The sequence below is a fragment of the Crotalus tigris genome, unplaced genomic scaffold (assembly GCF_016545835.1).
Source record: "Crotalus tigris isolate CLP2741 ecotype Arizona unplaced genomic scaffold, ASM1654583v1 scf7180000021465.51407817327:1047546, whole genome shotgun sequence".
NCBI lineage: Eukaryota > Metazoa > Chordata > Lepidosauria > Squamata > Viperidae > Crotalus > Crotalus tigris.
The window spans coordinates 713,353-731,710 of NW_024098522.1; the positions used below are offsets into that span (position 1 = coordinate 713,353).

Sequence of the window (18,358 nt, forward strand, 5' to 3'; positions counted from 1 at the left end):
GGCACTCGGTCTCTAAAAGGTTCGCCATCACTGGCATAAGGTAATTATGCTAAGTTTGGTTGCAGGACTGGATTTTTTTGTGTTCATTTTTTAAACTTTTTGTAAAGTTCGCATTTGCGTGGAGGTGTTGTTCCTCTGAAGTGGTATGGAAAAGAGGATTTGACTGTAACCGTTATGATTAGATCCAGAAGGGTGGCTATTTTAAGAAAACAATCCACCCACTCCTTTTGTCCTTGATACAATTTGCTTCCTACTGAAATGCAACTCTTTTGGCAGCTTGTGTTTTCAAGGATGCCCTTGTAAATCTATAGCCTAGAGTGTAGCTTTGTCTTCACTGTGTACAAATGCCAGTTGCTAAGGTATATATTTTGTGGTCATGTAGTTTTGTGTGTCAGCCAAATAGGACCACTGGGCATAAAATTCTTTGAAAAGTTTGCGTTGGAATATAGTAAGCATGTATTGTTGACTAAGGCAAAGAGCATTAACCCTTAGAAATATTTTTTTAAAAAAACAACAACAACCAAACATAGCAGCATATCCTAATTCTGCATCCAGCCTCACGATGTACAGCTGTTTGGAATAGAAGAATTTACATCAACTTAACCCAGCTATTCAGTTATAGAAATTATATTTAATTTCTCCTATTTAATTTGCTTAAGGGAATCTATGTCCACAGTCTGGTCTCACATGACTATAAAGGCAGTCCTCGATTTACAACAGTTCATTTAGTGACCATTGGAAGTTACAGTGTCATTGAAAAAAGTGACTTATGACTATTTTTTCACACTTAGGACCATTACAGCATCCCCATAGTCACATGATCAAAATTCAGATGCTTGGCAACTGATTCATACTTATGACGGTTGCTTGTCAGACATCCCAGGAACATGCAGTTACCTTTTACAACCTTCTGACAAGCAAAGTCAATGGGGAAACCAGATTCACTTAACAACTGTGTTACTATCTTAACAGTTACAGTGATTCACTTAACAGCTGTGGCAAAAAAGGTCGTAGAATGAGGTAACATTCACTTAACATATGTCTCACTTAGCAACAGAAATTTTGGGCTCAGTTGTGGTCGTAAGTTGAGGATTATCTGAATCTGGATCCAGACAATAAATTAGGGCTGATTGTTAAGAATGTTGGCTACATGTTTGCTGCCTGAGATTTCTAGGAGCTGACAATATCTAGACAGCTGTGGTTGCATTTCCTTGCCATAGACAAGTGTAAAATCAATCAAACAACAACAACAACAACAATAATAAAGTTGGGAGGGACCTTGGAGATCATCAAGTCCACCCCCCTGCTCAGGCAGGTAACCCTATACCATTTCGGACAAATGGCTGTCCAGTCTCTTTTTAAAAACTTCCAGTGTTGGAGCATTCACCACTTCAGGAGGCAGGTTGTTCCACTGGTTAATTGTTCTCACTGTCAGGAAGTTTCTCCTTAGTTCTAGGTTGCTTCTCTCCTTGATTAGTTTCCATCTGTTGCTTCTTGTCCTGCTTTCAGGTGCTTCAGAAATGATTCCTGTTTTTGAAATTCCTCATTTCAAGTTTATTTCATGTTCCTAGTTTATTTCTTTTCCAACTTAAATGCAGAAAAAATAGAAGCTTCCTCTTCTAAAAGTCCACATCACTGTTCTAAACAAAAATACTTCATACCAGCTTTTGGCATTGTTATGCTAAGGAACAGTGTAATTAATTATGTGCTATATTTCATAGTTGAAAACCTTAATTTACTCTAAGTATTAATTTAGACCACTTCTGGGTGGCAAAAATGAAAATAAAAATCTCTTAGGGAAAAAGTAGTTAATATTTCTAGGAAATTAATGCTTCTATTTTGAGAAAAAAAAACCTTAATGACTCTAATTAAATTGCCACAGAATAGCATTTCTATAGAGATAGCAGATTTTTGAAAAAGTAAATTACCCATAAAAATTACTTGTAATAGATTTCTCATTTTGGGTTCATGTTACTCATCTTTTAGGCATGAGATAACACTATCAAGCTTTTTAATTTGTTTGTAGGTAGATAGTTAGATATACAGTACAAAAATATAGAACAAACTTTTGCTTGTTCTATTTTTACTTCAGAAGTATTTACTTAGTTAAATATGATAGTAGTATTTCCATGTGAAGATGGTCTTAAAAATCAAATCCATTGGATCGCTAAAGAGTATAAAATTATACCCATGCATTATTTATTAAAATTGTTTCTGTATCATTTTTCTGTGCACTTTAAGAACAGTGTTCTTAAAATGCAATAACAGTAATATCCCATAGAAGATCGCACACGGTGATATCATAGAAATTAAGGGAAACTATTTTAAACAAAACAATCCAGCAGAAGCTACCAAATAAGGCCCTCTGTTGAGAATTCGATTGCAATGGTCTCTTTTCCAACATATTGTTTTGAACTGGTCATCAAATGTCCCCTTTTTGTTGATAAGCCCACCATCACCCTAAGTATATTCTTTGCCATTGGGGTATTTCTAGATATCTTCAGACCTGCTCCAAAATGAATCTTGCCTTGAACTGCAAGATGGGCGGCAAATGAATTTGGTAAATAAATAAAATCTGTCTGACAACGAAACATCGAGATTGCAGCTTGTTGAAGGTCTTGCCACCAAAGGAGTTTCATCTGCTGGTACCCAGAATCGGACTTTCTCAGTGGCGGCCCTGTTTAATGCAGAGGTCGCCAACCGTTTGGGCACCAGGGTCCGGTTCCGTGGAGAGAGGCTTTTCCACGGACCGGAGGGGGCGTGGTTTTGTGTGCTGCCTGCATCCCGCGGATGGGGCTTTGCTTGTTTGTGCGGCCCGGTTGCTGGCATGCCACAGCCCGGTACCGGTCCACGGACCAGGGTGAAACGGTTTGCTTTTACATAAAGATTTATTCATCCCTGCTGGGTTTCAAAAGAGCCATTAAAAACCTGGCTAATGGATAAGACCTTCAAGGGTTTGTTAGGTTGAGCTGGACCGATTCTTTTGATTACAGCATAATTTTGGACTTCAGCTTTTACTTTTGTTTTTCATGCAGTCTCTTTTTTTGTAAGCTTTTCAAAGCCAGTCCAGAATGGATAGCGTACGACCACAACTGAGCCCAAAATTTCTGTTGCTAAGTGAGACAGATGTTAAGTGAGTTTTGCCACATTTTACTATGTGGGGCATTTCTTGCCCCATGGTTAAGTGAATCACGGCAGCTGTTAAGTTAGTAACACAGTTAAGTGAATCTGGCTTCCCTATTTGAAGGTGGCAAAAGGTGACTTCATAACACCGCAACTGTGATAAATATGAGTCGGTTGCCAAGCGTCTGAATTTTGATCACGTGATCTGTTGCTGTAACGGTCATAAATGTTTAAAAAGGTCATAAGTCACTTTTTTCAGTGCCGCTGCAACTTTGAATGGTCACTAAATGAACGGTTGTAAGTCGAGGACTACCTGTAGTAATAAATACAACTTTTTAAGACGGGGGGGTGGCTCCCATTATGTCTAGCTTCATTTTCAGGGCAGCATTTTGTAGCAAACAAACTTTTTGTTCCATATTGTACACCAGTTATCTGTCACGCTTATGAGTCATTTAATGATGAGAAAACTGTTTGTTATTACTTGCATGCTGTAATAATGACCTTGCCGCCTCTTTCAGACTAACAGGGATGCCAAAGGAAAAATATGATCCTCCAGATCCTCGCAGAATATATACCATCATGTCAGCAGAAGAGGTAGCCAATGGGAAGAAGTCCCACTGGGCAGAGTTGGAAATCTCGGGTAAGGAATCCGATAAACGACCAGATCAAAGGAAAGTAGAACAATTAACTCCCTGTGATCTGGACTCTATGCTCCTATTAAAGCTTTTATACAGGTAGTCTTCAACTTACAACCATAACTGAATTGGGAGTTACGTCAAAAGGCATGCAGGTCGTCTTGTGATCAACCGGATTTTTTTTTAAAGTGATTTGCCATGGTCGATAAGCAAATCTGCAATCATTAAGCAAGTCCTGCGGTTGTTAAGCGAACCCATTGTCCACAATGGACATTTTCTGTTTGAAGCGAAGTAAACACAGTCATGTGACTATGGGATACTGCAGATGGCCGTAAATGTGGGATGGTAGCCAAGCACCCAAAATGCAATCATGTGACTGGGGTGGTGATGGTGGCCACCAGAACTTCGAATCCAGGTCCTAAGTACCTTTTCTTTGGTCCATCTCAATTTCAAAGCAACCTAGTTAGTTGTAAGTCAAAGACTTCCTGTATTGCCAAGCTGGGTTTGTAACTTTCATTTTTCCTACTCAGATGCATAACTTTAAATGCATCCTTCTTAAATACTTATTTTAATCCAAATGCGCAGAGAAGAATTTTAAAAAAATAATGTGTTTTTGTAGAAGAGGCAATTGTTAATATTTAATTCTTTGGTCTTGACATCTCTCTTTACCTGGAAGAAATACAAATTTTGCCTCTTCAGCTAGCCAGTAAAGTTTTTTGATTCAAGATAATTCTTAGTTGTTTGTTTAGCTGGTTTGACACTCTTTCACAAAGGCAAATATATAGAAGTTATAGTCTGTCTATAATGAATGTATGTATGTATGTGTATGTGTGTGTGTATGTGTGTGTGTATATATGTATGTATAAAATACTATTTTCACACTGAATAGGAGCTTGAAATCATTATTTGGTACATGATTGGTATATTTTGTTGCAATTGCAAAATTACCGTATATGCCGGCGTACAAGGCGACCCGGTATATAAGACGACCCCCGTCTTTGTCGCCGAGCCGCATTCCTAGAAAGTCGTCTTATACGCCGGAAACTACCAGTATTTCCGGCGTATAAGACGACTCGGTATATAAGACGACCCCCGTCTTTGGCGCTGATTTTAGCGCTTACGGAAGTCGCCTTATACGCCGGCATATACGGTAAATATATTTGTTGAGTGTGTAGAAAAAAACCTCTTATCTCTCTCTACCTGCCCGACAACCTGTTTCTGATTTTAGGTAGAGTGCGCAATTTAAGTACATCACTTTGGTCATTAACCCACTTGACTGCTCTCCACCTCAATGACAACTATTTGACTCGCATTCCACCTGATATTGCCAAGCTTCATAATCTGGTTTACCTGGATCTCTCATCCAACAAACTCCGAAGTTTACCAGCAGAACTAGGAAACATGGTTTCTCTCAGGTGAGAATTGAATTCTCTTCAGCAATAATCTCAAATCTAAAAGAGTTTTTGCTGCTGTTGTCTTGGCTGCTGTATGGATGCAAGAATTTTTGTACTTTTCTTTTTACGTAATTTGTGGGTAGAGTAGTAATATTTTGAAATGTATGCTCCTTGGCATAATGTGATCAAGAGCATTGGGGAAGGAGGAAACCAGAGGAAATAAACTGATTCAAGCTATGGATAAATGTTGCCACATATGGTAGAAAACTCAACTTGGGACTCTTATTTTGGATAATAGTTTTTGCTCTGCCCTTCTGGCATTTTTATGGACTTTGGAATGAGCCTAATATCTGCAAAAATACTTGTTCAAAAACTTTAAATAATTTCTGAACATCCAAGTCAGGATGTTTACGATCTTGAAAAACAAGCTCTGCTACTGTTCTAGAGCCAAAGGTGTTTTTTTTTAAAAAAAAAATCTTCTAAAAACTGGACAAGAATTCTTCTAATATTTTGTCCTTCTTTATCTGATCCTTTATTTCAATCTGAAATAAAGCTTAGTCTGAAGCCCACAGCCTTGGCCACCCTTGTGGACTTCCTTCAGTTTTTGGTTGACAAATTGTAAACAGAAATTGTTATTTTGTTTGTACACATTATGATCCGGCACCCAACTATATACCTTTATCCTCAGAAATGATTGATCTGGAAGTGGGCTGATTATACTAACACAAGACGCTCTGATGCTTTCTTCGTGTTTTCCATTTCACCACTTAGAAAAGTATCACAATGAGTGCAGATGTGTGAACCTCTTTTAAACTGCCTTTATTAAATAACTAGCTATAGCCGGCCACGCGTTGCTGTGACTCAGTCTGGTTAAATGGAAAAGAAAGAAAAGAGAAAGCGCACGCTTGTAAGATGTTTAATTTCACAATGCTTGTGGATATACAATATATTTTGTTGTTCCATTGTATGTTCAGATACAGAGATTGTCTGGTTTGCCGACTCTAGAACACGCAACATATCATTGTCCATGTGAGAAGCAATCCGTGTCTAGATCTAAACCGCACAATTCTAAAGATTGGCCCTGAGCTTTGTTGATGGTGATTGCAAACGCCAATCGAATTGGGAATTGCAATCTCTTAAATTGAAATGGCATATCTGTTACCTGTCACAGGTGTGACATCTATATAACCGTAGGTATATAAAAACATGTGCGTATTCGAATGCAACATTGTGTCAAAATTTCAAAGCAATCAGTGAAGAACTTTCGGAGATTTAAGATTTTGAACAAACGAACATTTACATTTTTATTTATATAGATTTATTCTGGTTTTAGGGAATTGCTTTTAAACAACAATTTGCTACGAGTTTTGCCTTATGAACTTGGACGGCTCTTCCAGCTACAAACCTTAGGACTGAAAGGTAAACAGTAGTAAGAAATATATTTTGGGGGGCTTAAGTCACTCCGATTCCCCCTTGGTCTGACTTTTTCCCGTCCTCTATTAACCTCTTGGAGGCAGTACATGTTGTCCTCGACTTACAGCCACAATTGAGTCCAAAATTTCTATTGCTAAGCAAGAGAGTTGTTAAATGAGTTTTGTCCCCTTTTACAACCTTTCTTCTCACAGTTGTTAAGGGAATCACCGCAGTTGTTAAATTAGCAACAGAGTTTTGAAACGAATCTGGCTTTGCTCGACAGAAGGTCGCAAAAGGCGATCGTCATAGATACATACCAGTGCTCTTCTAACTTTGAATGGTTGCTAAACAAATGGTTGTTTGGGACTATCTATAACAGTGGTTCTCAACCTGTGGGTCGGGACCCCATTTGGGGTCGAACGACCATTTCACGGGGGTCGCCAAACAACGCAGTCCGCCATTTTTTTTCCCTTTTCCTTAGCTGTGCTACTCCCTTTTATTCTATTGGCTTTTGAAAGCCAATAGAACAGACTCTCTTGAATAGAGTCTAATTCTATTGGCTTTCAAAAGCCAATAGGAATTGTCCAGGCTGTCTCTGCCCTGCTGAGCCCACCAAAAGTCCCATTCTGCAAACGGTGCTGCACCAGTCAATTTACGACCGGTTGAGTAGTCCTCGACTTACGACCGTTTGGGGGTCGCGGCATTAAAAAGGTTGAGAACCACTGATCTATAATAATAATAATAATAATAATAATAATAATAAAGTTGGGAGGGGCCTTGTAGGCATCTAGTCCAACCCCCTGTTCAGGCAGGAAACCCTATACCATTTCAGACAAATGTCTGTATATGTTGTAAGTCGAGGACTACCTGTAATATATACTTATATATTATATGTGGTTTATTTCGCCTCTTGTACAAAACAATTTCAGCAATTGATTTCTTTTTTTAAAAAAATCCATATATAAGAATCCCACCAATCAGTCATAATCTGGTGCAGGAGAAGGAAACAGAAAATAGCACCCATGTTCCACACTCTTCCCTAAATATACACTTTTGTTTCTGCCCAAGGGGAAAAAAAGTTAACTTGGTGCTACCAACAAACCAAATTTATGCCACAAAAGGGGAGGGGACAAGTTTTGGGGGGGGAGGAATATAATATAATATATAGTGTATATTCTTAGCCTGATTCTTTTATTTCTAACTTTTCTGTATTTCTAACATCATCTCCCTTCCTGGGGAACGATGCCAGTTGAAATCAACTTAGAAGGGCTTCTTAAGCAATAAATCAATAAACTTTCTATCAGTCTTGAGGTGTTTTTTTGGTTAGCCTTTTATTTTGATATGATTTACTTTTGCTACTCTGTCTATAGAGTAGCACTAAGCACTACAAATCTATATGGTTGGCAAAACTCCAACATGTGTCCCTATAGTTTCCAGGAATCAAGTGTAACTCGAGAAACACTTAGTTAAGTCTCAGTTATAGAGTAGCACAGCAGGCAGGGAAGGTTAAATTTGTTCTCCTGTTACAAGCAAGATCAGCCAGGTAGATTTTCCTTAAAAGAGCAAGTTCTAATTTGGCAAATGGAATGCCTCTTTGAAGCCCACAAACACAATTTGCTTTTGTTTCCTAGTTAACATATTTTATTGTACTAATAAAGTTTTTGACCTGTTATCAGCCCTAAAAAGAATCCAAGCCAAAAGGAATGTCTTCAAGGACACAGTTGCCTTTGAATAATACTTTGAAAACTCCAGTTGCAGATAAAGATAGGAGAACATTGAAATCTGTGTTTTTCCGTTTATCTAGTAAAGATGACTTCTGCCCAAATTGTTTTAGTTCCAGCCCCATGAATTAAAAAAAAAGAAGTTCCAAATACTTCAGCTAAACATTAAGAAAATAAAGCAGAAAGGCTCTGTTTTGGAAGGCAGAACCAGATAAATAGAGTTTGAGATAAACCTCTTCGTTTGATGGGGTGATGGTGAAATCACTTCCTACTGTCCTTCTGATTGTGTACCAAAATGGATTTCACAATAATTCCCACTTTCCTGTTAGTATCACTTTACAATGCCTTGCTAAGACCACACTTGGAATATTGCATCCAATATTAAAAAGATGTTGAGACTCCAGAAAGAGTGCAGAGAAGAACAACGATATTAAAAAGATGTTGAGACTCCAGAAAGAGTGCAGAGAAGAACAACAAAGATGATCAGGGAACTGGAGGCTAAAACATATAATGAACAGTTGCAGGAATTGGGTATGTCTAGTTTAGTGAAGAGAAGGACGAGGGGGGACATGATAGCAGTGTTCCAATATCTCAAAGAAGAGGGAGTCAAGCTATTCTCCAAAGCATCTGAAGGCAGGACAAAAAGCAACAGATGGAAACTAATCAAGGAGAGAAGCAACCTAGAACTAAGGAGAAACTTCCTGACAGTGAGAACAATTAAGTAGTGGAATAACCTGCCTCTAGACTTGTGGGTGCTCCAACACTGCAGGGGAAGAGATTGGATGACCACTTGTCTGAAATGGTATAGGGTTTCCTGCCTGAGCAGGTGGCTGGACTATAAGACCTCTAAGGTCCCTTCCAAATCTGTTACTCTATTGGTTCACTGATGTCTTTATGAAGTATTTTCTCTAGGGATGAAAATGTTATCAGGTCTTCTGGTTTATTCTAGAACTGAAAGATAGGTTACTAAGTTAACCTGCCTTCCAAGATAAATAAAGGATTAAGGATAATTAAGGATTGTTACAGTAAATATTAATTCATTCAATTTGAGACTACTGTGGAAGCAATTTCTTTTAAAAAATCTTGCTTGGGTTCCAGGCAATCCTTTATCACAAGATATTCTCAGCCTGTACCAGGACCCAGATGGGACACGTAAATTGTTGAACTACATGCTTGACAATCTAGCAGGTAAGAATTTTTTTTAAAAAATGATGATCCTAGCCATCTGTCCTACTTACGAAATGTAAGCTTTGTTAGAGGAAGAATTTTACATTCAGATTCCTCCTAAAAGGATGCGTGCGCTCTCTGAACACACTATTAATAATAATAATATAATAATAATGATGATGATGATGATGTTGGAAGGGACCTTGGAAGTCATCTAGTCCAACCCCCTGCTGAATGCTCTTGCCAAGAAGAACTGGCTGCTTGGTGCCATGTGGGTACCATGTTTATATCATGCATGATTATGACATTAAATTCCAGGACTTCAAGGACTTAGACCAGGGGTGTCAAACTCTCCGCGTCACGTGATGTGTCGCGACGTGACGTGACTTTTTTCCCGTTGCTGCAGCTGGGGTGGGCGTGGTTTTGGCATGACGCATCTGGCCCACGGGCCGGCAGTTTGACACCCCTGAATTAGATTGTAACCCTCACTAACATTCAGTCTCTTTGTTATTTCAGTTCATCCAGAGCAGCTGCCTCCAAGGCCATGGATTACATTAAAAGAGCGAGACCAAATTCTGCCCTCAGGTATTACTTTGATTGGTAAGGTGTATTCTCTCTGACCCAACTAACTGAAGGCATTGTTGTGCTTATAGGAGGGCTCTTATACTTTTTTTTTTTAAGTATCTTAGGTTGCAGAAAGTCACTGAACGTCTGAAATAAGAATCAAGGCGTGAAAATGAGAACATTCTCAGACCACACTCCATTTAAGCTTTGTGTTAAAAGCTAAATAGAGGAATAGTATTTAAACGACGATAGCACCAGTCAGGGAGAGCTTAAGCTTAATGGGACTCCAGGAAACCCAAATGATGCATCTTGAGTTTATGCTGCAGCAGCACAAGAAGCTAAAGGGGAAGGAGAGAAACTTCACCCATAGCAAGCTAAGGTAGTCCTCAGTGAATATCCATCCATTCAGCAACCGCTTGAAGTTGTAAAGGTGCTGAACAATGGGTACTTGTGCCTCAAAGTTACGGCTGTTGCAGCATCTCTGCTGTCAAAAGTTCGGATGCTTATAAGCCTGCCCACATTTATGATTGCAGTGTGTACTTCAGTTCTCTCCACCTGCCTTTTCTCCCCCATCTCTGCCCTTTTGATGGTAATCTATAATAACAACAACAATAACAACAACAACTGCAATAACTCCAGCAATGTTACAAAAACCTGTGCTACTCAGAACATCTTACATTTTAAGGAGGTACCTGGTTGACACCTAGGATGCTGGTAGCAACCCGTGTCAACCATCAGCGCCAGCCAATATGAATGTTCAGTTGACTGTGGTTCAAGTCTAATGAATAATAATAATAATAATATAATATAATAATAATTATTATTATTAAGTTGGAAGGGACCTTGGAGGTCATATAGTCTAACCCCCTGCTCAGGCAGGAAACCCTATACCATTTCAGACATCAGACATCTGCTGCCTGGTGCTCTGTCACCCTTGCTGTCCCCAGCTGATCATTGCCATCTTCTTCCTCCCACTGCTGACCAGGTGCGCCCACCATGGCTGTGGACCTCAATGCAGGACAGCAAGGGCGGCTGAGCACAGGATGGCCAAAGAGCAGAGATGAGGGTCAGATAGGCGGCGGGGGGGGGGGAGGTTTGAAGCAGATGCAAACACAGCAGGGCAGGAAAAGCATGAGGTCCTTGCCTAACGACCGCAGCCAGGACTACCTAAACTGTTGTCAATAAGTGGTGTCGCGTGATGTTTCCCCCGACATTCCTTAGCAATGGAAGTTCCATCCCCAATTAGAGTCGTTAAACAATGACTCCTGCCTGTTGTAACTTGGGGAAGGTTCTATGCATCAGGTTTAATTTCTCTGGTTGGTTTTGTGCATTACACTAAGCCAAGGGTAGGCAACCTTGGCTCTTTTATGACTCGTAGACTTCAACTCCCAGAATTCCTGAGCCAGCCACGCTGAGGGGAAAGGGAGAGGTTTCCAAGCTGAGTCATGCTGGCTCAGGAATTCTGGGAGTTGAAGTCCACGAGTCATAAAGTAGCCTAGGCCTAGGCCAGAGATAGGTAACCTTGGCTCTTTTATGACTCGTGGACTTCAACTCCCAGAGTTCCTGAGCCAACATGGCTCAGCTTGGAAAGCTCTCCCTTTCCTCTCAGCATGGCTGGCTCAGGAATTCTGGGAGTTGAAGTCCACCAGTCATAAAAGAGCCAAGGTTGCCTACCCCTGCACTAAGCCATAATATGATCTGCTTGATTTTAGATTTTATCTTGGGCAATCTAGACAATTATGGCTTATTTAAGAAACCAAAGGTGACAAGATGTGTGGTGAGGCTGCTGAAGTGTGCATAATTGTTGTGGATTAAGAAATTAAGAGATTATCTGCTGGCCCCAGACTATAATGCATTTAGCAATCAACCTTTGGATCCTAGCACAGCATTTAATAAATTCTCAAGAAAGCCCTGCAATACAAAAACAAAAGAGGATTCGCCATGCTTAAATATATTTGCATTTTATTGTTTATTTCCCCTTTATTATTTTTATAAATAAGTCCGGGAGGCTAACATACCTATTGCTCCTGTCTCCTTTTACTTTCCTCACAACCATCACTCTGTGTGGTGAGTTGAGCTGACAGAGAGTATGACTGGCTAAAAGTCACTCAGCCGGCTTTCATGCCTAAGGCGAGACTGGAACTCACCATATCCTGGTTTCTAGCCTGGCGCCTTAACCACCACTCCAAACTAACCTATAAAATGTGTTTTTGTTTTAAAGAATTTTTTTACTCTTGCTTTCTTTGAAAATTGGCAGCTCTCGGCCACTGTGCTGATATCCGTAGTGCTGAATAAGGTGGTCCTTCTGTCAAAAAAATCCTTGACACACGTCATTGTTCATCCTTGTTCTCATCATTGGCTTTCTTTTCTCCAGCTTCGTTTACTGTCATGTGCTACAATGTATTGTGTGATAAATACGCTACCCGACAGCTCTATGGCTACTGTCCTTCCTGGGCTCTAAACTGGGAATATAGAAAAAAAGGAATCATGGAAGAAATTGTGAACTGGGATGCAGATATCATTAGTCTTCAGGTAATTATAATTAAATTAGGTCTATTTTAATAATGGTGTCTGACTCAGGAACAACTTAAGAACTGTTTACAAATATAAAATTGTTTTAAAAATTATTTCTTGGAGGAAAGGGACAGTCTTCCTGTTTGGCAGAATTACTTCATGTCTTTCCTCCAGGAGTTAAGATAGTGTACATCAAGGCTTTTCAACCAGTGGTACAGGTACCACCTGTGGTACATTGGCACCTGGCAGGTGGTACGCGGCCATCTTAGAAAAGTGGTAGTGGGGGAGGGGAATGAGCTGAACCAGTGTCAGCACCGCACAAGCTTGAGTGAGAGACGGCTGGAGCTGCAGGGCTGTCAGGGCTCAGTGGAAGCGCCAGGATCAGCGCTTCTTCCGGGCTGTCAGAGCTCAGTGGAAGCGCCAGGATCAGCACCAGGCTCCAGCTGGAGCTTGGCACTGATCCTGGTGCTTCTGCTGAGCCCAGAAGAAGCACCGATCAACTGGAACGTTGCAGCATCTTCACGGTCTTGTGATTTACATTCAGGTGCTTGGCAACTGATTCATATTTATGACGGTCACAGTGTCCCAGGGTCATGTGAAGTGACCAAAACCTGCTGCAACCACCCAGCAGATGGGGGGAATAAAAACCAAACACCCCTACCCCACCCCCGCTGCCAATCCTCAACAGAAATGCTCACAACAATGGAAACCTCGGACAGGAAGGAAGAGCACCGCCAGGTGGGCAGGCAGGTGTCTTGCTCGGCTGTGGCTTGGGGGGCACTTTTTTCAGTGCCATTGTAACTTTGAACACTCACTAAGTGAACTGTTGTAAGTCGAGGACTACCTGTACTTCATCACTTTTTTCCTTTTTGGGGCGGGGTCATCAAGTTTTTGACACCTTGCTAGGAGACTGGTGGTACTCGGATATTGCCATATCCTAAAAGTGGTACAATGGGTGAAAAGGTTATGCACTGTACATAACACTCCTTCAGCCTGTTCTCTACAATACTCTCATGAGGTTAGGTTGGACTGAGAGAGGAGGAGAGCATCTTCACCCAGTGGACTGCTGTGATTAAAGGTGAATTTGAACCTGGGTTTCCTCAGCCATTTGTCTGAAATGATATAGCAGTGTTTCTCAACCTTGACAATTTTAAGGCATGTGGACTTCAACTCCCAGAATTTCACAGCCAGCATTGTAAGCATCTTTGGAGTATCATGCTGGCCCTTGGTTGGCTTCCTCCATGAACAGAGGGTTTGGGAAATAGTCTTGAAGGACAGGAAGAACAGCTACCTAGGCATCAATCAGATAAGTTTCAGTAAATATCTCAGACAAGCCCTCTCTAACGTACAGGAAGTGAGGGAGGCACATTCACCTTTGTAAGATTCTGTTACGGCAGGGGTTTTCAAACTTGGCCCTTTGATGATTTGTGGACTTCAACTCCCAGAATTCCTCAGCCAGGCACACGTTTGAAGACCCAAGGGGGACAAGTTTGAAGACCCCTGTGTTATAGGTAATGCTCGACTACAGAGGGAAGCAGGACTAAACTGAGTCACGCCCGTGACCAGACTTGATTTTATGACCGTTTTTACCATGGTTGTTAACAGAATCATGCATTCATTAAGCCAGTAGTGGCGAACTTATGGCACAAGTGCCAGAGGTGGCACTCGGAGCCCTCTCTGTGGGCACAAGTGCCATTGCCCCAGCCTTGTCTCCCCCTGCGACCCCCTCCTCACCAGCAGCCCCCCTGGAGGAGTCGCCCCTGAGCATGGCCCATGTACAGCAGCGCAGCCAAGAACATGGCAGCCAGGTAGTATAGACAAGAGTTTGCCCTCACGTCCCATCGCGCACAGTTGATGCTATGGGGTGTGGGCAGAGGGCGTGGCTGCCATGGCGCTGCTGGGCTGCCTGGGCGATCTGCGGCGGGCCCTGGAGGCAGTGAGTGGCCCTGCAGGCAGGTGGGGTGGGCGGGGCAGGGGCGGGGCCAGTTTTTGGGCACTCGGTCTCTAAAAGGTTCGCCATCACTGCATTAAGCGAATCCGCCTTCAAAGATTCTTTGCTTTGTTGCTGGGAGTAACATGAGGAGTCCTTCTGAGGATCCTCTGCACTCCCAACATAGGGCTTTGGGAAATAGAGAGAAGCCAGCGTCCCTGCTTTTTTGCACACCTTTCTCTTGTGCACCAGTAACCGTGTCGCATTCGCTTCCAGGAAGTGGAAACCGAGCAATACTTCACCCTCTTTCTACCAGCATTAAAAGAGCGTGGATATGACGGATTTTTTTCTCCAAAGTCACGTGCCAAAATCATGTCTGAGCAGGAGCGAAAACATGTGGACGGTTGTGCAATATTCTTCAAAACGGAAAAGTAAGCGATCCCCTCCGTATTGTGGCTCAAGTGGGCAAATGGCCCTGTTTATTCCCAAATCAGCATCTGTTCTAGCCAGACATGGCAGCAGTTCTGAAATCGCCATATGCGTGTAAAAAAAAAAACAACGCAGAAGGGATGCTTAGAATTCTTCGTAGTGGCTTTTATTTTTTTCATTTCTTACAAATAGCTGTCCTTTTTTCCCAGATGTTTATCCAAATATAAAACAGAAATACAAAGAAAAAAATGAAAACAGTGGGCAAATAGAAGAGGATTTGGTTGCTGTTGCAGAAATGGCTAGTATATATTATTATATAAAAGCCAAAAGTTGAGGTTGTATATTATTACCTGCACCAAAAAGAGTCAGAAGTCAGTGCTTTTCTTTTCCCTACAAATAACAGTCCTTCATAGAGTTTTCTTTCTCTTTTTAATTGGTGATTTATGTATGGATGTCGGTTTTGGTTCCAGGTTCACACTGGTGCAGAAGCACACAGTCGAGTTCAATCAAGTGGCGATGGCCAACTCAGAAGGGTCTGAAGCGATGCTGAATCGAGTTATGACAAAGGACAACATCGGAGTTGCAGTTGTGTTAGAAGTGCACAAGGAACTGTTTGGGGCAGGTGGGTGTTTTGAGTTTTCATCCCCCAAATGAGGATGGCTGCGGGCTGGGTTTTATTTGTTTTATTTATAGCTTGGCTTTTCTCCAAGAGTTTGAGTTGGCTTCCTGTGGGTCTCCATTCCTCCCCCTCCTCCCCCACCATTCCTGACATCACTATAACAGCAACCCTGAGAGTGACTGGCCTAAATCAGGGGTCCCCAACCCCCGGTCCATGGACCAGTACTGGGCTGCAGCATGCCAGCAACCGGGCCGCACAAACAAGCAAAGCCCCATTCGCGGGAGGCAGGCAGCATACGAAACCACGCACCCTCCAGTCCGTGAAAAATCCTCTCTCCATGGAACCGGTCCCTGGTGCCCAAAAGGTTGGGGACTTCTGGTCTAAAGTCCTTCTAGGCCAGTGGTTCTCAACCTTTTTAATGCCGCGACCCCCCAACCGGTCGTAAGTCGAGGACTAAACCGGTCGTACGTTGAGGACTAAACTAGTTGTAAGTCAAGGACTTTCTCTGCCTGGGAGTGCCGAGCATGCGTGGTGCCGCCCCCTGCGCCGGCTGAGGCATAGCTGGCAAGTGGCAGAGACAGAGCAGGCCGACCACCGGCTGGGCCACCAGCTGGCCCAGCCCAAGGGAGGTAAGGCACCCACCAGAAAAGGGGAAAAAAAATGGCGGACAGCCTTGCTTGGTGACCCCCGTGAAATGGTCGATCGACCCCAAATGGGGTCGCGACCCATAGTTTGAGAACCGCTGTTCTAGGCTTCTATGTCTTGAGGCTAATCCAGAATCTGGAATTTACACGACCAGCTTTGTAAGTTGGAGACGGGGAACCTGTGAGTCAGTCTTGATTCATGGTGCCTGCCTGGACAAGTTCCTGCAGTTTGCATTTGCAATATTTTAGAAGTGTTTCGCGATTGCCTCCTTCTTCTAGGGCTGAGAGAGAGGGACTGATAGCTTCACATCTAAGGCAGGGACTGGACATCCTGATCTCTTGGTTTCTAACCTGGTGCTTTAAGTGCTACACCAAACTGGCTGGCTTTTTGTAGCAACAGCACTATTTCGCTTAAATCAGTGATTCTCAACCTTTCTAATGCCGTGACCCCATAATACAGTTCCCCATGTTGTGGTGACCCCCAAGTGGGTGTGGCCACCAATAAGAGGGAGTAGGACATCTAGGGAAAAGGGAAAAAAATGGCAGACAGCATGGTTTGGTGACCCCCGTGAAATGGTCATTCGACCCCAAATGGGGTCCCGACCCACAGGTTGAGAACCACTGGCTTAAATGAAGCTGACAAAGCATGAGATTTGCCAAGGCAGCTTTTGGGGGAGAAGATCTGCTCATCACAACCAGGAAGGAAAAAAAATCATCATCTGCATCTTTTCAGAACTTTGAGTGGGTTAAAGTAGGCCTGGAAGAAGAGGGGTGGTATGTCCTGTAACATTAATGTGGAATGACAGGAGAATTCAGATGGGGAAATCAGTTTGGTATTTACCTTCCCGATAATCTAGGGCAGGGCTTTTCAACCTTTTCATCCATTGCACCACTTTTAGAATATGGCAATATCCGAGTACCATCAGTCGCCTAGCAAGGTGTCAAAAACATGATGACCCCAAAAAAGAAAAAAGTGATAAAGTACAGGTAGTCCTCGACTTACAACAGTTCGCTTAGTGACTCTTTGAAGTTACAATGTCACTGAAAAAAGTGCCCCCCAAGCCACAGCCGAGCAAGACACCTGCCTGCCCAGCGGCACTCTTCCTCCTGTCCGAGGTTTTCATTGTTGTGAGGATTTCTGTTGAGGATTGGCAGTAGAGGTGGGGTGAGGGGGTGTTTGGTTTTTATTTCCCCCCATCTGCTGGGTGGTTGAAGCAGGTTTTGGTCATTTCACATGACCCTGGGACCCTGTGACCGTCATAAATATGAATCAGTTGCCAAGCATCTGAATGTAAATCACAAGACCCTGGAGAGGTTGCAACATTCCAGCTGATCGGTGCTTAAGGGCTCAGTAGAAGCGCCAGGATCAGCGCCGAGCTCCAGCTGGAGCCTGGAGCTGATCCTGGCGTTTCCGCTGAGCTCTGACAGCCCGGAAGAAGCGCTGATCCTGGCGCTTCCACTGAGCCCTGACAGCCCTACAGCTCCAGCCGTCTCTCACTCAAGCTTGTGCGTTGCTGACACCGGTTCAGCTCATTCCCCTCCCCTGCTACTTTTCTAGGATGCTCGCGTACCACCTGCCAGGTGCCAATGTACCACAGGTGGTACCCATACCACTGGTTGAAAAGCCCTGATCTAGGGTGGGCTCATGATTATTGTTAATTGGAGTCATAGGGCAGGCACTGCAAGGGAGAATTAGAGGAGGAGTTGGCAACCTTCTGCACTGGGCTTAAAGGCAGTGTTTCTCAACCTTGGCAACTTTACGACGTGTGGACTTCAACTCCCAAAATTCTCCAGCTAGCAATGCTAGCTGGAGAATTCTGGGAGTTGAAGTCCACACGTCGTAAAGTTGCCAAGGTTGAGAAACACTGCTCAAAGGCTATCCCACAGTCACAGTTTCCTCCTCCTCCTCCTCCTCCTCCTCCTCCTCCTCCTACTAGCTTGGTCTCATTCTCACCAGCACTAAGCAGCTAAGTTGCTCTGCTCATGCCAAGACACCTGTTGAATCCATTGCTCAAATGGCCACTGAGAGGCCCATGAACTCACAAAACAGGCCCAATGGATGGCCCCTCTCTGCTTCAGGCTAGGCGGATATATTTCTTTTGGGGACCTGATGTTGAGGGGCAGGTTATATCCAAATATCTGCAGAGCAAGTGGGGAAAGCAGGTCCAGTTCACGCCTCTGTGCATTGCATCGTCCCTGTAACCA

General features: G+C 42.8%; 1 protein-coding gene across 4 annotated transcripts in view; it reads left to right on the forward strand.

Moving 5' to 3' along the window:
- Nucleotides 1-18,358, forward strand: part of CNOT6L (CCR4-NOT transcription complex subunit 6 like) — a 52,636-nt gene that overhangs the window by 18,486 nt on the left and 15,792 nt on the right. For 3 of the 4 annotated variants that reach the window (XM_039318700.1, XM_039318698.1, XM_039318699.1), the window contains exons 2-9: nt 3,642-3,763; nt 4,987-5,173; nt 6,486-6,571; nt 9,385-9,474; nt 9,970-10,038; nt 12,392-12,549; nt 14,738-14,892; nt 15,361-15,512. In XM_039318700.1, the coding sequence (XP_039174634.1) occupies nt 3,652-3,763; nt 4,987-5,173; nt 6,486-6,571; nt 9,385-9,474; nt 9,970-10,038; nt 12,392-12,549; nt 14,738-14,892; nt 15,361-15,512 (1,009 nt within the window). In that variant the 5' untranslated portion in view covers nt 3,642-3,651. Of the gene's footprint in view, nt 1-3,638; nt 3,764-4,986; nt 5,174-6,485; nt 6,572-9,384; nt 9,475-9,969; nt 10,039-12,391; nt 12,550-14,737; nt 14,893-15,360; nt 15,513-18,358 lie in introns of those variants that run through there. The other variant, XM_039318701.1, reaches the window with a different exon arrangement.